Source organism: Lithobates pipiens, unplaced genomic scaffold (assembly GCF_037356315.1).
Source record: "Lithobates pipiens isolate NorthernLeopardFrog02 unplaced genomic scaffold, aLitPip1_a1.2 Scaffold_94, whole genome shotgun sequence".
NCBI classification, from domain to species: domain Eukaryota; kingdom Metazoa; phylum Chordata; class Amphibia; order Anura; family Ranidae; genus Lithobates; species Lithobates pipiens.
The window spans coordinates 2,108,400-2,127,163 of record NW_027507917.1 but is presented as its reverse complement, the minus strand read 5'-3'; the positions used below and the strand labels follow the sequence as shown (position 1 = coordinate 2,127,163).

The 18,764-nt window shown below is 51.1% G+C and overlaps 1 protein-coding gene across 1 annotated transcript in view; it reads right to left on the bottom strand.

Annotated features, from left to right (window-relative positions):
• Nucleotides 1–5,496: 5,496 nt before the first annotated feature.
• The window catches only part of LOC143973736 (uncharacterized), a gene marked incomplete in the record, with an annotated part of 54,195 nt that continues 40,927 nt past the window's right edge, over nt 5,497–18,764 (bottom strand). The window contains 3 exon segments of the mRNA XM_077474573.1: nt 5,497–13,476; nt 17,284–17,407; nt 18,096–18,544. Coding sequence (XP_077330699.1) covers nt 12,869–13,476; nt 17,284–17,407; nt 18,096–18,544 — 1,181 coding nt within the window.

The following is an 18,764-nucleotide window of genomic DNA, read 5'->3' as shown; positions in this document are numbered from 1 at the left end:
CCGCCTTCGGTTCTTCTGCCGGGCCACCGCGCCTTCTTGTAGCTCTTTTACAGGCGGTGGCCCGGTCTTCTGTCGCCGCTGTCGTCGCCGCCTTCCGTTCTTGTTCTTCTTCTCCTGGAGATGTTGACTCGACGAGCTCTCCGGCCGGAATGCCAGAGCCGCGCTGTGCGGTCACTTATATAGTGACAATGGGGCGGTGTCACATGGTATATGTCACATGGGTTGGTCACATGGTGACCCCGCCCCCTTACGATGTCATAGTTCCCATGTGACCAACCCATGTGACATATACCATGTGACACCGCCCCATTGTCACTATATAAGTGACCGCACAGCGCGGCTCTGGCATTCCGGCCGGAGAGCTCGTCGAGTCAACATCTCCAGGAGAAGAAGAAGAACAACAAGAAGAAGAACAAGAACGGAAGGCGGCGGCGGCGACGACGACAGAAGACCGGGCCACCGCCTGTAAAAGAGCTACAAGAAGGCGCGGTGGCCCGGCAGAAGAACCGAAGGCGGCGACAGAAGAACGGAAGGCAGCGGCGACAGAAGACCGGGCCACCGCCTGTAAAAGAGCTACAAGAAGGCGCGGTGGCCCGGCAGAAGAACCGAAGAGGGGGACAAGACCCCCGAAGTCGGGAGAAGAGGCCGGCGGCGGGGAGGAAGAAAGCCGGACTCCTCCGCTAGTAAAAGAGCTACACACAGATAGCGGAGGAGTCCGGCGAGAAGACCCCCGAAGACGGAAGACCCCCGGAGCTGTGCAATAAAATATTTTTTCCCTGTGTTGTGTTTTTTTTTGTACTTTATTTCACAGGTGAATGGGTAGGGGTACATTGTACCCCATACTCATTCACATAGGGTGGGGGGCCGGTATCCGGGGGCCCCCTTCTTAAAGGGGGCTCCCGGATTCCGATAAGCCCCCCGCCCGCAGACCCCGACAACCAACGGCCAGGGTTGTCGGGAAGAGGCCCTTGTCCTCATCAACATGGGGACAAGGTGCTTTGGGGTGGGGGGGCCGCGCCCCATGTTGAGGGCATGCAGCCTGGTACAGCTCAGGAGGGGGGGCGCGCTCGCTCGCCCCCCTTTCCTGGCCGGCCGGGTAGCGTGCTCGGACAAGGGTCTGGTGTGGACTTTGGGGGAACCCCCACGCCGATTTTTTTCGGCGTTGGGGTTCCCCTTTAAGCCCATTCCAGGCGGCGGAGCCCGCGATGTCTCCTTCGCGGGCCCCGCCTACCTGTACACGCGCTCGAAATGGGCGGACTTTCCGAGCGGGAACAGTCCGCTCATTTCGAAAGTACAACGGACAGGCCCACACACGGGCGGACTGTTCGCTCAAACACAGTTTCAGCGGACAGTTTTTCGGAATTTCCGAAAGACTTTGTCCGTCCAACTGTCCGCTGAAAGCCCACACACGAGCGGACTGTCCGCCCAAACACTGTTCAGCGGACAAGGTTGGGCGAACAGTCCGCCCGTGTGTACGCGGCCTTAGTCTTTAAATGGATAAACTTCCCTCATTTACAGACCGAAGTTCGTTCCTTTGATCTAAAGAACCAAAACGTTACAATGTTTCTAGTTAGCTCAGCGGCTGAGGAATGTTGTGAAACTTGGCAGACTGCCTGTTTTTTTTATTTATTTTTTGACAGCTGGGGGCTTGAGTGGAGAACTCTGCATAGAATCGGGAAAATGCTTTGTTAAGATCGCGAGGAGTAAAGAATCGAGATCTTGATTTTTAATGATTAAGCAGGCAGCTCTACGGCCTGGGTGAAGTGTTACAGTTAGTACCTTTATATGCTTTTATATATATATATATATATATATATATATATATATATATATATATATATATATATATATATATATACACATATGCTTGTATATGCTTTTTGAATGCTGGAGTGATCATGTATACCTGGGACTGCATGGAGTAGCTTGTGAGAGAAAAAAAAAAAAAAAAAAAAAGGAGAAAGGCTGGTGCTATCCTCTACGCTCTTCTCAAAACCTCCTACTCTCAAGATCTCTCATCTCCCCCTCCCATGCTCGTCTCCAGGATTTCTCCAGACTCTCTCACATCCTCTGGAACTCACTACCTCCACCTGTCCGGCTACCTTCAGGCAAATCCCTGAAAACTCATCTCTTCAGGAAAGCCTATCATGTCTCCAAACTAATCTTTTACCACTTCCATCAGCTCATTCCCGTTACAACCTTTTGTACCACGTGCCCCACCCTATTAGATTGTAAGCTCTTCTGAGCAGGGCCCTCTTAATCCTTTTGTATTTCATTGTATTATAACAGTATTGTCTCCCTTTTATATTGTAAAAGCGCTGCGTAAACTGTTGGCGCTATATAAATCCTGTTTAATAACAATAGTTAATGCAGGTGAACAACTGTCAAATAATCCAACAGGTTTCGACCATCAGGCCTTGATCAGGATTACGGCCTAATGGTCGAAACACGTTGGATTTCTTTGGCTGTTGTTCACCTGCAGTAATAAAGCGATTTTTTTGTAGTCGATTTTCATGGCACCAGCCTTTCTCCATTTTTTGAGGATTGTACATGGAGGTTTGCAGAGATTTCCCAGGCTGAGTGCCGTGTTCTTGAGGCTCACCAGGCATTACACAGGAGGTGGTAACTCGGATGCACTTGTTCCTGCATGCTTGTTAACTGCAATAGCAGACGACCCTCCATGTGCCGCTCTGAACCAAGTCTGACTCGTCTAAGTTCTATGCTTTATAGCCCCTGACCAACACAATGCTGCATTGTTGGCAAAGCTTAATCCAAAAATCAGCTAGTTTCAGGGAGGCACACTTATTCCAGTTAACCTCTTGCTGACTATTTAAAGCGGAGGTGCACACAAAAATGGTACCGCCCTTTTTCAGAACCCTCCCCCCCTCCAGTGTCACATTTGTCACCTTTCAGGGGGGAGGGGGGTGCAGATACCTGTATAATACAGGTATCTTCACCCACTTCCGGGTATAGACTCCTGCGGGAGTCTCGCCCCTTCACATCCCCCACCCCCGCTGTGTTCTGGGAAACACGCAGGTCCCAGAACACAGCGGGGACCAGTTAGGACGCGCGGCGAAACTCGCGCATGCGCGCCAGGGAACCGGGAAGTGAAGCTGCAATGCTTCACTTCCTGATTCCATCCCGAGGATGGCGGCGGCAGCAGCAGCCAATAGCCGAGCGACTGATTGGCTTTGGCTGCTGACATCGTGGGCACCCTGGGACAGGTGAGTGTCCATTTATTAAAAGTCAGCAGCTGCAGCATTTGTAGCTGCTGGCTTTTAATATTTTTTGTTTTTGTTTGAGTTGGGCCCCCGCTTTAATGCAGCAATAATGCAAATGGGTCTTAAAAAGGCTTTTCGCTCTGCCGCGCCGCAGTGTGGGGTGCCGCGCAGCGTACTCGTCGGTTTCGCATAGATTTCCATTATGCCCGGTGTTTTTGGGGCATTTTCTAGAAAGGGCAGCAATCCTTGCTGCGCTTTCAGAAAACGCACCAAAAATTGCAGGACGTGTTTACGGGAAACTATGGGTACAATGTGCTGCACCCGAACTGCAATGTGAAAGCAGCACAAGCCTTGGGGGTCACATATATATGTGAAGGGGGGGGGGGGGGTGGGGGGCGCAGTGAATTCTTCACGTTTCCTGCACCACGTTCATGCGATCTGCTACAGGTGCCCATCTTAAATGAACCACACCCCAAAAGGGGTTACAGAAATGCAGTGTGAATGTCGGAATCGGATTGCATGGGTGCGAACACCCATACGCCGGTGTTCTGCCAAAAAGCGCCCCCCCCCCCCCCCCACCCCATCGGATAGTGTCTGCCCCGTACTGCGCAGGCGCAGCGCAGTACAAGGAGACTCCGAAAGTCTCCGAAGATGAATGGCGCCTGCGCAGTTGCTAGTACCTTCTGCACTGAGTCCAGGTTAAAGCCCCACCATGCAAGTAGACATACGGTAGCACTTAGTATCAGGGCCCCTCGCTTCACTCGCCACGCTCCGGGCGCGGGCTCGCTTCACTCGCCACGCTCCGGGCGCGGGCTCGCTTCAGTCGCCACGCTTCGGGCGCGGGCTCGCTTCAGTCGCCACGCTTCGGGCGCGGGCTCGCTTCAGTCGCCATGCTTCGGGCGCGGGCTCGCTTCACTCGCCACGCTCCGGGCGCGGCCTTGCTGCGCGCTGTAATTTTTATTCTAGCTCTGTGTCCGCTTGGATGATGGGGTTTCAACCTGGACTCAGTGCGCAGGCGCCGTTCATCTTCGGAGACCTTCGGCGTCTCCTTGTTCTCCGTACTGCGCAAGCGCAGTACAGGGAGGACACTATCCGACGGGGGACACTATCCGACACAAGACCGGCACCATTTTCGTGTGCGGTGCAGTCTGAGCCTATACAAAATGAATGGGCTGAAATAGCACTGCAAAAGACCCGCATGTGATTTGAACAGGAATGCGGTGCGATTCCTGTCCGAGTCACATGCAGTTTCCCCGCATCGCACCTGTGTGAACCCACACGGGTAACCGACTGCCACATGCGTCCAGGGGGGGGGTTCCGTGTTGAGAGTGAGCTCCCTGCACAGTGACCAACAGCTCCCGCTCACCGTTTATGATAAGGGACCAGCAGGGTGCGCTGTTGATCATGTGACCGCTGCGCCAGTCATTCAACACAATTAGGAGGTCGCCTAAAGGGCAGGTTGGGGTTAACAAAGATAGCAGTCACCATCATGCAGTTCACTCGTCGGGCCTCATTCACACGAAGTTGGCGGAGTAGTAAAAACCCTGAGGTTGAGCTGCACTTTCACCCCCCCGGCTGTAGTGAATGTGGGCGCTCTCTGCACGTAGTTGCAGCATGATAGTGCGGCGGTCAAAAGGGTCACAGCAGGCTGTACAATGCCTCCTCGCCGCCTGTCAAATGCTCTTAAGAGACTGAAGCTCATGTGATCGAACCCTCGTGTAATAAAACGAATCTTAGGCTAGGTTCACATTGCAGCGATGCGGGAACGCCGCAAATCTGCGGCGGGTTCCCGCATCGCATGCCTCCCGGCGGCAGTTCACACTGCCCTACGCGAACTGCTGGGAGTGTCAGTGAAACGTTAATGACACCCCCAGATCAGTTCGCATATCGCAGTGCGATCTGCAAACTCGGACAGGAATCGGATCGCATGGTGTGAACACCCACATGCGATCCGATTCTGCTGCGGACCAAAAAAAGGGTCCTGTGCGAGTTCGGGGCGGGTGCGATGCGAATTCAGCCAATACTATCTGTATACTATCTGTATGGCTGAACTCGCATCACACAGAGATCGGAGGTGATTTGCACTGCAGTGCGGTGCGAATCACATCCGGTTCTTGTAGCCGCAGCAGTGTGAACCCAGCCTTAAGGTTTAATATGTCAGGATCACTACAGGTTACCGGACGCCACAGCAGCCACCAAGTGTCCAACGTTCATCATACATCAGTCAGAGGACTCTTCATACAGACACGCATGAAATAAAAGCCGGGACCACCAGTGCAGCACAGATCAGTTTACAGACAATTCACAGACAGGACAAAGACGACTTCCATTTAGATGTTGGTAAAATTTCGAAGGTCCTTTAAAATGGGGGTGAGATCGGGGTAGGCAGAGGGGGCATTTGTTCATAATTATTAGTAGGACATGACAATCCTTCCCCCCCCTGTGTGATAGGACATATGCTGTATACCAATGGTCAACAGGTCATGTTTTCAGGCTTTCCAATTATTCTAATCAGTTTCACTGCCTTAATGATGACCACCAGTCGTTTAATCTGAGGGAAATCCTGAAAGCACGACCTGTCGGGGGGGGGGGTAACTCGGGGACCGGAGTTGAGAAATGTTGCTGTGTACCTGACAAACCGGAGAGGCTGCAATCTGCATTTACCACCCACTGAGACGCGGGACGTGGACCGAGAATAAATCGCTGTACAGGGCCAGCTTTGTGGTCCTGGCCCTGGTTACCACCCATTATGGATAAGTCCAAGATGATATAGACACCTGACCTTCACACCTATATCAGCTTAGTGGGCTTCTCCAAAAACCATGGACATCGATATTGAGTTTCCGCAGTGCAAATCACATCCGATCTCTTGTGCGATGTGATCGCATCCGGCCCAAATTCGTACAGGACCCCCTTTTTTTTTTTGGTCCGCAGCAGAATCGGATCGCATTGGGTGTTCACACCATGCGATTCCGATTCCTGTCCGAGTTTGCAGATCGCACTGCGATATGCGGACTGATTTGGAGGGGTCGTTAACTTTTCACTGACACTCCCAGCAGTTGGCATAGGGCAGTGTGAACTGCCGCCCGGGAGGCAATGCGATGCGGGAACCCCGCAGTGGATTTGCAGCGTTTCCCCGCATCGCAGCAGTGTGAACCCAGCCTATCAGAGGAGATGAGGGTCAGAGGGTGAAAACTGGGGAAGATGCTACAGATGGTCCGGGGGCCTGCACATCACATACCAAAAAGGGCCACACAGGAGCAGACTGACCATTCAGCCACTCAGGCACTGCACGAGGGCCCTGGGGCACCAGGGGGCCCCATCAAGGTTTCCAGCCTCAGTAAAACCAGGGACAGTATGTAAAAATCTGTGTTTTTTTTTTTTCACATTTGTCTCTGAAATGTCCCTTACCGACATCCTATTGGTCTAAAAATACTGAGATTATAGCTGCCCCGCCTCTCCAGTACCTTCTCAGCCAATAGAAACATGTCTGTGTATACTGTGTGTACATGTATGTGTGTACTGTGTACCATGTGTGTACTGTGTGTGTGTACTGTGTGTGTGTGTGTGTACTGTGTGTGTACTGTGTGTGTACTGTGTGTGTACTGTGTGTGTGTGTATGTACTGTGTGTGTGTGTATGTACTGTGTGTGTGTGTATGTACTGTGTGTGTGTGTGTATACACTGTGTGTGTGTACTGTGTGTGTGTACTGTGTGTGTGTGTGCTGTGTGTGCTGTGTGTGTGTGTGCTGTGTGTGCTGTGTGTGTGTGTGCACGTGTGTGTGTGTGTACGTGTGTGTGTGTGTGTACGTGTGTGTGTACGTGTACGTGTGTGTGTACGTGTACGTGTGTGTGTACGTGTACTGTGTGTGTGTGTACTGTGTGTGTGTGTACTGTGTGTGTGTGTACTGTGTGTGTGTACTGTGTGTGTGTACTGTGTGTGTGTGTGTACTGTGTGTGTGTGTGTACTGTGTGTGTGTGTACTGTGTGTGTGTGTACTGTGTGTGTGTGTACTGTGTGTGTGTGTACTGTGTGTGTGTGTACTGTGTGTGTGTACTGTGTGTGTGTGTACTATGTGTACTGTGTGTGTGTACTGTGTGTGTGTGTACTGTGTGTGTGTGTACTGTGTGTGTGTGTACTGTGTGTGTGTACTGTGTGTGTGTGTGTACTGTGTGTGTGTGTACTATGTGTACTGTGTGTGTGTACTGTGTGTGTGTGTACTGTGTGTGTGTGTACTGTGTGTGTGTGTACTGTGTGTGTACTGTGTGTGTGTGTGTGTGCTGTGTGTGTGTGTACTGTGTGTGTGTACTGTGTGGCCCCATAATCTCGGATTGCCTGGGGGGGCCCCATAATCTCCAATTGCCCGGGGGGGGGGGGCCCATGAGTTGTCAGTCCGCCCCTGGGGCCACATGTGACCTTCGGGGCTGCAGGTTGGGCACCAGGGTCTTGGATTGCAAGCTCCTCGAGGGCAGGGACTAATGTGAATGTAAAAGGTATGTCAAGGACTGCAAAAAAAAAACGTGCGGCTATATAAATACCCGGCGTCATAATAACGGGGAACCGCGGCCTAATACTTACTATATCTACAACTCGTGACACATCAGTGTGATGGTCAGTGGGAGTTCCTCACACTTGTGGTCATTGGGAAGAATTCCCACCTTAGAAAGAGCTAAAAAGATCAATGGGAACTCATCAAGGAACCCCTACAACCTCTGGAGGAACCCAGCTTTAGATTGACCTTGATGGACACGATTAGAAACCTTAAAAAACAACTGAGATAAAAAGGTAATAAAAACTATCTACAAATGTTATCCCAGGGGGTCAGTACAGGTGATTACAGGTTGCAGCCTCTCCCTGGAAATAGATATACTGTAAGGGCAGACCACCAATGGTGACCGAGTCCACCGCAGACCTTTATGGGGATCGTCGATAGAACGAGTCAACGCGTTTCAGGAGTTCATACACACCTCCCTTCATCAGAGCTTGATCTATTATACAACTTCAACAATTGCCGTAACCCAAAAACATTTAATCACCGAGTCCCAACTATATTTGCACATTTCACTACAGGGCCCACGGGATCTTCCTTCCACGGGTGCCCACAGAGGGTGGACCTACCTGGTTTCCTGGCAGTTGTGGGGAAGAGACGGTCAGGGACTGCGAACGGGACGCAAGAGACGGTCAGGGACTGCGAACGGGACGCAAGAGACGGTCAGGGACTGCGAACGGGACGCAAGAGAAGGTCAGGGACTGCGAACGGGACGCAAGAGAAGGTCAGGGACTGCGAACGGGACGCAAGAGACGGTCAGGGACTGCGAACGGGACACAAGAGACGGTCAGGGACTGCGAACGGGACGCAAGAGACGGTCAGGGACTGCGAACGGGACGCAAGAGACGGTCAGGGACTGCGAACGGGACGCAAGAGACGGTCAGGGACTGCGAACGGGACGCAAGAGACGGTCAGGGACTGCGAACGGGACGCAAGAGACGGTCAGGGACTGCGAACGGGACACAAGAGACGGTCAGGGACTGCGAACGGGACACAAGAGACGGTCAGGGACTGCGAACGGGACGCAAGAGACGGTCAGGGACTGCGAACGGGACGCAAGAGACGGTCAGGGACTGCGAACGGGACGCAAGAGACGGTCAGGGACTGCGAACGGGACGCAAGAGACGGTCAGGGACTGCGAACGGGACGCAAGAGACGGTCAGGGACTGCGAACGGGACACAAGAGACGGTCAGGGACTGCGAACGGGACGCAAGAGACGGTCAGGGACTGCGAACGGGACGCAAGAGACGGTCAGGGACTGCGAACGGGACACAAGAGACGGTCAGGGACTGCGAACGGGACACAAGAGACGGTCAGGGACTGCGAACGGGACACAAGAGACGGTCAGGGACTGCGAACGGGACACAAGAGACGGTCAGGGACTGCGAACGGGACACAAGAGACGGTCAGGGACTGCGAACGGGACACAAGAGACGGTCAGGGACTGCGAACGGGACGCAAGAGACGGTCAGGGACTGCGAACGGGACGCAAGAGACGGTCAGGGACTGCGAACGGGACGCAAGAGACGGTCAGGGACTGCAAACGGGACGCAAGAGACTGTCAGGGACTGCGAACGGGATACAAGAGACTGTCAGGGACTGCGAACGGGATACAAGAGACTGTCAGGGACTGCGAACGGGATACAAGAGACTGTCAGGGACTGCGAACGGGATACAAGAGACGGTCAGGGACTGCGAACGGGATACAAGAGACGGTCAGGGACTGCGAACGGGACACAAGAGACGGTCAGGGACTGCGAACATGATACAAGAGACGGTCAGGGACTGCGAATGGGATACAAGAGATGGTCAGAGACTGCGAACGGGATACAAGAGATGGTCAGGGACTGCGAATGGGATACAAGAGATGGTTAGAGACTGCAGACAGGACCCAAGAGACGGTCAGAGACTGCAGACATGATACAAGAGATGGTCAGAGACTGCAGACATGATACAAGAGATGGTCAGAGACTGCAGACATGATACAAGAGATGGTCAGAGACTGCAGACATGATACAAGAGATGGTCAGAGACTGCAGACAGGATACAGGAGATGGTCAGAGACTGAACATGATACAGGAGATGGTCAGAGACTGAACATGATACAAGAGATGGTCAGAGACTGCAGACATGATACAGGAGATGGTCAGAGACTGAACATGATACAAGAGATGGTCAGAGACTGCAGACATGATACAGGAGATGGTCAGAGACTGCAGACATGATACAGGAGATGGTCAGAGACTGCAGACATGATACAGGAGATGGTCAGAGACTGCAGACATGATACAAGAGATGGTCAGAGACTGAACATGATACAGGAGACTGTACAGGCTGTGAACATGCTATAGGAGTTGTTGGATACAGGGACATATTACACACCATTGCTATAACAGGACAATTGTGAAACACAGATTAGTATTTTCAGCCCCCCTCGAGGGAAACGCAAAGGGCGGGCACAGGGCGGGCACAGGGTCCTAATAACTTGTGTAACTTGTCTCCTTTAATAATAGCAACTATTAAATGCAAAATAAAAAAAAGATGTGCATCCAATGACTCCTATTTGGGTTTAGGCGGAAAGAAGAGAGAACTCATCCCAGTTCTCTGCAATTTCCAGTGAAAAAACATCCAACCAGTGTCTGTATTAATGAACGGCTTCAGCCCGACTCCATCCAGGCTACGTCCGTCCCATGAATTTTGCCCCTCGCACAGGACTTAGTCATGGAGGACGAAACGCGTCGGGAGGAGCATACAAACTGGATGGAGCCGGGCTGAAGCAGTTTGTTACTACAGACTCGGGCTAAGCTGGTGTGCGGTGGTTGGATGTTTTATTCACCAGGCACCCGCAGACATTGTTGAAGTTTAATACTTAAGCCCTGATGAAGGGGGCAGCTCCTGAAACACGTGTGTGCATTTACTCTATTGTTTATTCAATAAAAGATGAGGACCCAATTACCACTGATGTGACACCCTTCTACACATCTGCCTTCATTCCAGAACCCCCTTCTTGTATTGGGGGGTGGCTGGGTGTATGGGGACAGCTTCACTCGAAGTGATCCAGCTTGATGAAGGAGACAAGACACTAGCACTGGACATCAGTCATTTGAGATCTAGCGCCCCCTATACACATACCCCGAATCTCTCTATGGAGATAGACACGCACAACAGGCTATTGGGGGGGAAGAATCTGTGGATCACACCGTGGTGGGTGACCTCATATTGCACCTGACAGACAGGTGGACACGTCCTGCCAATTCACAAGCCAGAGCACTGGTTTGCCCGGGAAACACATTATCTGTAGGGTGGTGGCTTAGAGTCTTATCACAGGGAGGGGGAGGGGGAGGGGGGGGTAACAGCACCAATGCAGGATAACAGAAGGGTCCATCAGACGCCCAAAGTGCAGACCCAGGGAGAAGTCTGGAGCAGCAGTCTGAATGCATAAAATGGGCCAGATATGGGGCACCTCGTCATCAGAGGCCAGAGAAGTGTGGGTCCATTCCAGGGGCAGCGAGGGATTCCTTCTCAGAGTGTTGCTCACACACTGGGTACACTCCAGGGGCAGCGAGAGCTTCCTTCTCAGTGTTGCACTGGGTACACTTCAAGGGCAGCGAGAGCTTCCTTCTCAGTGTTGCATTGGGTACACTCCAGGGGCAGCGAGAGCTTTCTTCTCATTGTTGCACTGGGTACACTCCAGGGGCAGTGAAAGCTTCCTTCTCAGTGTTGCTCACACACTGGGTACACACCAAGGGCAGCGAGATCTTCCTTCTCAGTGTTGCACTGGGTACACTCCAGTGGCGGCGAAAGCTTGCTTCTCAGTGGTACACTGGGTACACTCCAGGGGCAGCGAGATCTTCCTTCTCAGTGTTGCACTGGGTACACTCCAGTGGCGGCGAAAGCTTGCTTCTCAGTGTTGCACTGGGTACACTCCAGTGGCGGCGAAAGCTTGCTTCTCAGTGTTGCACTGGGTACACTCCAGGGGCGGCGAGATCTTCCTTCTCAGTGTTACACTGGGTACACTCCAGGGGCAGCGAGATCTTCCTTCTCAGTGTTACACTAGGTACACTCCAGGGGCAGCGAGATCTTCCTTCTCAGTGTTACACTGGGTACACTCCAGTGGCAGCGAAAGCTTCCTTCTTAGTGCTGCTCACACACTGGGTACACTCCAAGGGCAGCGAGATCTTCCTTCTCAGTGTTACACTGGGTACACTCCAGTGGCGGCGAAAGCTTCCTTCTAAGTGTTGCTCACACACTGGGTACACTCCAGGGGCAGCGAAAGCTTCCTTCTCAGTGTTGCTCACACAATGTGCACACTTCAAGGGCAGCGAAAGCTTCCTTCTCAGTGTTGCACTGGGTACACTCCAGGGGCAGGGAAAGCTTCCTTTTCAGTGCTGCTCACACACTGGGTACACTCCAGGGGCAACGAGAGCTTCCTTCTCAGTGCTGCTCACACACTGGGTACACTCCAGTGGCAGCGAAAGCTTCCTTCTCAGTGTTGCACTGGGTACACTCCAAGGGCAGCGAAAGCTTCCTTCTCAGTGCTGCTCACACACTGGGTACACTCCAAGGGCAGCGAGAGCTTCCTTCTTGGGGTGTTGCTCACGTCATCCCCAGCACAGGCTCATGGATCACAATGTCGTCACTGTTGACACCGATATCATCTGCCCATTACCCGAAGCCAGTACACAGTCAGGATGTGGCAAGAGAAGCCAATCATCTGAAGGATCTGCAAAACATAAGAGATTGTCCTCACGCCAAACCCCAAACACAACCCATAGCCCGTCATCTGCCATGAACACACTTGATGCGCTACGGTCTGTGTATTTAAGCTTGTGTTCCCCTAGAAGAATAGCTCCTGGGATGGTCGATGTGCGGTCTGCCCGTTAGTTCGCTCAAGTAATAGCAATTAAAATGGGGCCTAGAGACCAACCCTGACCAGAAGTGGTCAGACTGAGGTGACCGGTCTTCCCACTGAAGTGCCCATGCCGTGTCCGGGGGGCCGGGGCCCTGCGCTCTTATAGCCGTGTGTGAGCACAACACGCAGACGCCTCAGCTGTCTCCCACTATGGGTCCATCTCCCTTCACATCAACGCGTCACACCTCATCCTTGCGTATACACCACCGACGGCCCCAGCACGTCACCGTGGACCTTCTGGTGTTTGAGGAGCTCGGACCTCCAGCGGTAACTCTTGCCGCACTCGTTGCACGGGTAAGGCCGCTCCCCCGTGTGCGTCTTGACGTGGGTGGTGAGGTGCTGCCGCTGAACAAAGCACTTGCCGCACTGTTTGCACTTGTAAGGCCGCTCCCCCGTGTGAATGCGCTTGTGGATGATTAAGGCCGTCCGGCGACGGAAGACTTTGCCGCACTCGTTGCACAGGTTGGGCTTCTCGCCGGCCTGGTGGCTGCGCTGATGCTTCAGCAAGTCCGAGCTTCGCGCGAACCGCTTCTCGCACTCGTTGCAGGAGAAGAGCTTCTCCCGGGGGGCTCTGCGATGGTCCAGGAAGGGCAGGCTGTGCCGGAAGCCGCGGAGAGGGTCGGTGGAGGTGTGAGGCTCCGCCCCCTGGGCGCTCTGCCCCGCGAAGTCACCGGCGTGATTCAACTCGCCGCTAAGAGGGATGTGATCCTTCGAATCCATGGAAACCGCCAGCTCTCCGGGGGGCCTCTCCGGGGCCATTTCCTTCCCGTTCTTATTAATCCACACTTCACCTGCTGGGTATAAAGAAGAAACACAATCAGATACTCAGAAATTTAAATCCAGACCCATCTACAGTCATCATAACCACGTAACGACCAGCCGCCGTCGTTATACGCGGAATACCGCTGTCATGGTAGCAGATGGCTGCCATAACCCCCGGCATCCTTTTAAACGGCGGGTGGCTGGCTTTCCGTTCAAAGTGGTCTCTGCGACGGATTCGCCGCAAGATCACTTATTCGCTACAGGTCGCCTCCACCGCTTACCGGAGCCGTCGGTAGCGGCGGAGACGACCCGGTCCTCTCCCCTGTGAGAATGGATGCTGAGCGAGGGAAAGATGGCCCCCATTCGGCTCCATACCATTGGATGACGGAAGCGACATCAAACGTTACTTTCACTTTTTTATTTTTTTTCAAAAAGACATTTATTTTATTTGTTTAATTGCATTTTTAGTGTAAATATGAGATGTGAGGCCTTTTTGCCCCCCCCCCCCCCCCCCCCAGATCTCACATTAAAGAGGTCCTGCCATTAGAGCTGGGCGATTTAAAAAAAAAAAAAAAAATCGATTCACGATTCGATTTTTTTTTTTTAACCACTTAAAGCGGGGTGCCCCCTAAAAAAAAAAAAAATAATTAAAAGTCAGCAGCTACAAATACTGCAGCTGCTGACTTTTAATAATCAGACACTTACCTGTCCCAGGGTCCAGCGATGCGGGGGAGCGAAGCCCCCCCCCTCGTTCCCCGCTCCACACGCGGCGCCGTCATTCTTGCTGTGGGCACACAGCCGGGCACCCACTGCGCATGCCGTCATACGCCGCACAGTCACCTGGGACACGTGACGGGTTCCAGGTGACTGTGCGGCGCGAGGGGAAGTGATGTCACCAGCCCGGGCAAGGAAGAAGGCAGACTACGAGGGACACCCTAGCAACAGGTATTTAGAGGTGAGTAAAAAAATTATTAATTATTATTTATTTTTTTAAAGAATTTTAAACTATTTTTTATTTTTTGGGGGGCAACACCACTTTAAAGCGGGAGTCCGCCGGGACTCCGCGTTTTTTTTTTTTTTTTAAAAGCCAGCAGCTACAAATACTGCAGCTGCTGACTTTTAAAATAGTGACACTTACCTGTCCAGCGCGCCCGCGATGTCACCCGAAGCCGATCTGTGGATCGTCTCTCGGGTGCTGCCGCCGCCGCCATCTTGGGTATGGGAATCAGGAAGCGGAGCCTTTCGGCTTCATTTCCCGGTTCCCTACTGCGCATGCGCGAGTCGCGCTGCGCAATAAGGACGCTCCCCGCTGCCTCTGGGATCCGTGTGTTTCCCAGCAGGCAGCGGGGCACTTGCGGAAAGGGGCGTAATCTACGCCCCTTTCCGCAGAGAGCTATCCCGGAAGTGGGTGCAGATACCTGTACTGTACAGGTATCTGCACCCCCCCTCCCCCCTGAAAGGTGCCAATTGTGGCGCCGGAGGGGGGGAGGGTTCCGATGAGCGGAAGATCCACTTTAAGGTGGACCTCCACTTTAAGGACCGAGCCTCTTTTTCAGATTTGGCTTTTACATGTTTAAAATGTTTTTTTTTGCTAGAAAATTACTTAGAAAAAAAAAAAATATAATGTTTGGGGTTTCTAACACCCTAGAGAATAAAATGGCGGCCATTGCAATACTTTTTTTCGCACCGTATTTGCAGAAGTGGTCTTACAAGCGCACTTTTTTTGGAAAAAATTCACTTTTTTGAATAAAAAAAATGACAACCGTAAAATTAGCCTAATTTTTTTTTTTTTTTATATTGTGAAAGATAATGTTACGCCGAGTAAATTGATACCCGGACATGTCACGCTTCAAAACTGTGCCCCGCTCGTGGAATAGCGTCAAACTTTTACCCTCAAAAATCTCCATAAGCGACATTTAAAAAAAATTCTACAGAGGTGGTCTAGGGCTAGAATTATTGCTCGCTCTATACCGATCGCGGCGATACCTCACACGTGTGGTTTGACCGCCGTTTTCATATGCGGGCGCTACTCACGTATGTGTTCGCTTCTGAGCGCAAGCTCGTCAGGACGAGGCGTTTTAAAAATTTTTAGTTTTTTCTTATTTATTTTACTTGATTTTATTTATTTTTACACTTAAAAAAAAAAAAAAAAATTGGATCACTTTTATTCCTATTACAAGGAATGTAAACATCCCTTGTAATAGAAAAAAAAAAAGCATGACAGGTCCTCTTATATATATGAGATCCGGGGGGTCAAAAAGTCCTCAGATCTCATATTTGGACAAAAATGCAATAAAAAAAAAATAATTATATATATATATGTGTGTGTATGTATATATATTTTAACCACTTAAGCCCCGGACCATTTTCCAGCTAAAAAGGACCAGGCCCCTTTTTTGCTAATTCCTGCACTGCGTTGCTTTAACTGACAATTGCGCGGTCGTGCGACGTGGCTCCCAAACAAAATGGACGTCCTTTTTTTCCCACAAATAGAGCTTTCTTTTGGTGGTATTTGATCACCTCTGCGGTTTTTATTTTTTGCGCTATAAACAAAAAAAAAAAAAAAAAAAGAGCGACAATTTTGAAAAAATAAAAAAAAAGCATTTTTTTTTACATTTTTCTTTAATAAATATCCCCAAAAAATATATAAACTTTTTTTCCCCTCAGTTTAGGCCGATACGTATTCTTCTACATATTTTTGGTAAAAAAATAAATACAAATAAATCACAATAAGCGTATATTGGTTTGCCCAAAAGTTATAGCATTTACAAAATAGGGGATAGTTTTATGGCATTTTTATAAATTTTTTATTTTTTTACTAGTAATGGCGGCGATCAGCGATTTTTATTGTGACTGCGACATTACGGAGGACACATCGGACAATTTTGACACATTTCTGGGACCACTGTCATTAATACAGCAATCAGTGCGATTAAAAATGCACTGATTACTGTAAAAATGTCACTGGCAGTGAAGGAGTTAACCACTAGGGGGCAGTGTAGGGGTTAAGTATGTGTGTGTGTGTGTGTTTTTTAACTATAGGGGGGGGGCGTGGCTTGCCGTCCGACATCACTGATCGTCTTTCCCTATAACAGGGAAGAGACGATCAGTGGCAGGCTCAGCAGGAAGAACGAGGAGAGGTTTGTTCTTCAGCTCTGTGACCCGATCGCGGGACACCGGCGGCGATCGGGGGCCGCGGGTCCCGGAGCTCAGGAACGGGTCGCGAGTGCGCCGCCCCCACAACCCAAGCCTGGGCACTTTAAGGGCAACGTACCTGTACGTGCTTGTGCCCAGCCGTGCCATTCTGCCGACGTACATCGGCGGGAGGCGGTCCTTAAGTGGATAAAGCACCCCGTCCCGCCGAGCTCACGCGCAGAAGCGCCCGCATTTGAAAACGGTGGTCAAACCACACATGTGAGGTATCGCCGCGATCGTTAGAGCGAGAGCAATAATTCTAGCACTAGACCTGTAGAAATGTTTAAACATTCGCCAATGGAGATTTTTTTTTTTAAGTGACAGTTTGTCGCCACTCCACGAGCGGGCGCGGTTTTGAAGCATGACATGTTGGGTATCAATTTACTCGGAGTAACATTATCTTTCACAATATAGAAACAAATTGGCCTAACTTTACTGCTGTCTTATTTTTTTATTAAAAAAAAAAAAAAAAAGTATTTTTCCCCCCCAAAAAAATTGCGCTTTTTAGACCGCTGCGCAACTACGGTGTGATAAAGTATTGCCATGACCGCCATTTTATTCTCTACAGCAGTGGTCATCATCACTAACAGGCCAGGTTTTATGTATTACCTTGGGGGAGAAACAAGTGTGAAAAGGGGCCTTACCCAGTGATATGAGGGAGTCGGCGCTGTCCTTAAGCATATTCCGGTACAGCTCCTTTTGCCATTCCTCCAGATCCTTCCACTCTTCGGAGAAGCACACCGCCACGTCATCAAACGACACCGGAGCCTAAAACCACAATAATGTCACTATACTGAGTCATTCAACCCCCCCTCCCCCACCTCACCTCCCCCAAATTCACAACAGTGCGACCACTTCCAGTAATTTCAACAAAAAGCTGCATTTTTCCATTCCGTCACGGCCATCTTGGTTCACCCAAGCCGCACTAAGCCTACAGTCTGAAGTCGCCAAGCGGACATCTTGTTACACCCACCGAAATCTTGAATTTCACATTTATTTTTACCACTAAACTCCGCTTATCATCGAATACAGTATTTAGAAGTCTGTCTGACTGTTTTGATGTTGAATTTTAAAAGCGGCGGCAAGGCCCGCTTGATCTCACCGGTTTGCTAATCTGACAGAACACCTCCGCTTTTAAAATACAACATCACAACAGCGTCGCCGACTTCTAAATCCTGTATTTTATGATCTAAGCCGAGTGTACTGGTAAACATAAGTGTGAAATGCAAAACAAAAACACAGGTGGGTGTAACAAGATGTCCGCTTGGTGACTTCAGACTGTAAGCTTACTGCAGCTGAGTGCTGGGTGTACCAAGATGGCAGTGACGGAACGTCACTTCCGTTACAAGTTTTGACGAGTCTCCTAATTTGACGGAGCACCAACATTGGGGGGGCGGGGCATTACACAGCTAGTCAGTCACATGTAATGTAGCCATAGGAGTTTAGACCCCTTTACCTCTCCAGCACTGTGCACCCTCTGGTGTTTGAGCAGCTCGGACCTCCAGCGGTAGCTCTTCCCGCAGAGCGTACACGGGAAGGGCTTCTCCCCGGTGTGGGTCTTCAGGTGGGTGGTGAGGTGCTGGCGCTGTACGAAGCTCTTCCCGCACTGGGCGCACTGGTACGGACGCTCCCCGGTGTGAATGCGTTCGTGGATGAGCAGCGAGGTGTTGCGCCGGAAGCACTTGCCGCACTGGTTGCACACGTAGGGTCGCTCTCCGAGGTGGCTGCGCTGATGTCTCACCAGGTCCTGACTGTGCAGGAAGGTCTTCTCACACTGAGTACACGGGAACAAGCGCTCGGGTCCGCCACCGCCGCCGCCACTCGGGTTCTTATCCGTGGCGTTCCCAACCCCGTTGGCTTCCCGGTGTGTGCTCTGACCACCGTTGATGGCTTTCCAATCGTCCTCTGCGGACACAAAATAAAACGGCGTCAGTCCGGAGTCACAAACATCATTCCATTAGTCAGCAATAAGCCAACAACATTTATTTTGTGGGGGAGGGGTATTTTTATTTACTGTAAAATTACATTTCTTGGAGTTCATTGACAGACATGGAAATTCAGAGATCGTGGTGTTATACCGCCCCCTACAATTATAAGACACCCCCCCCCCCCCTCTATTACCAGG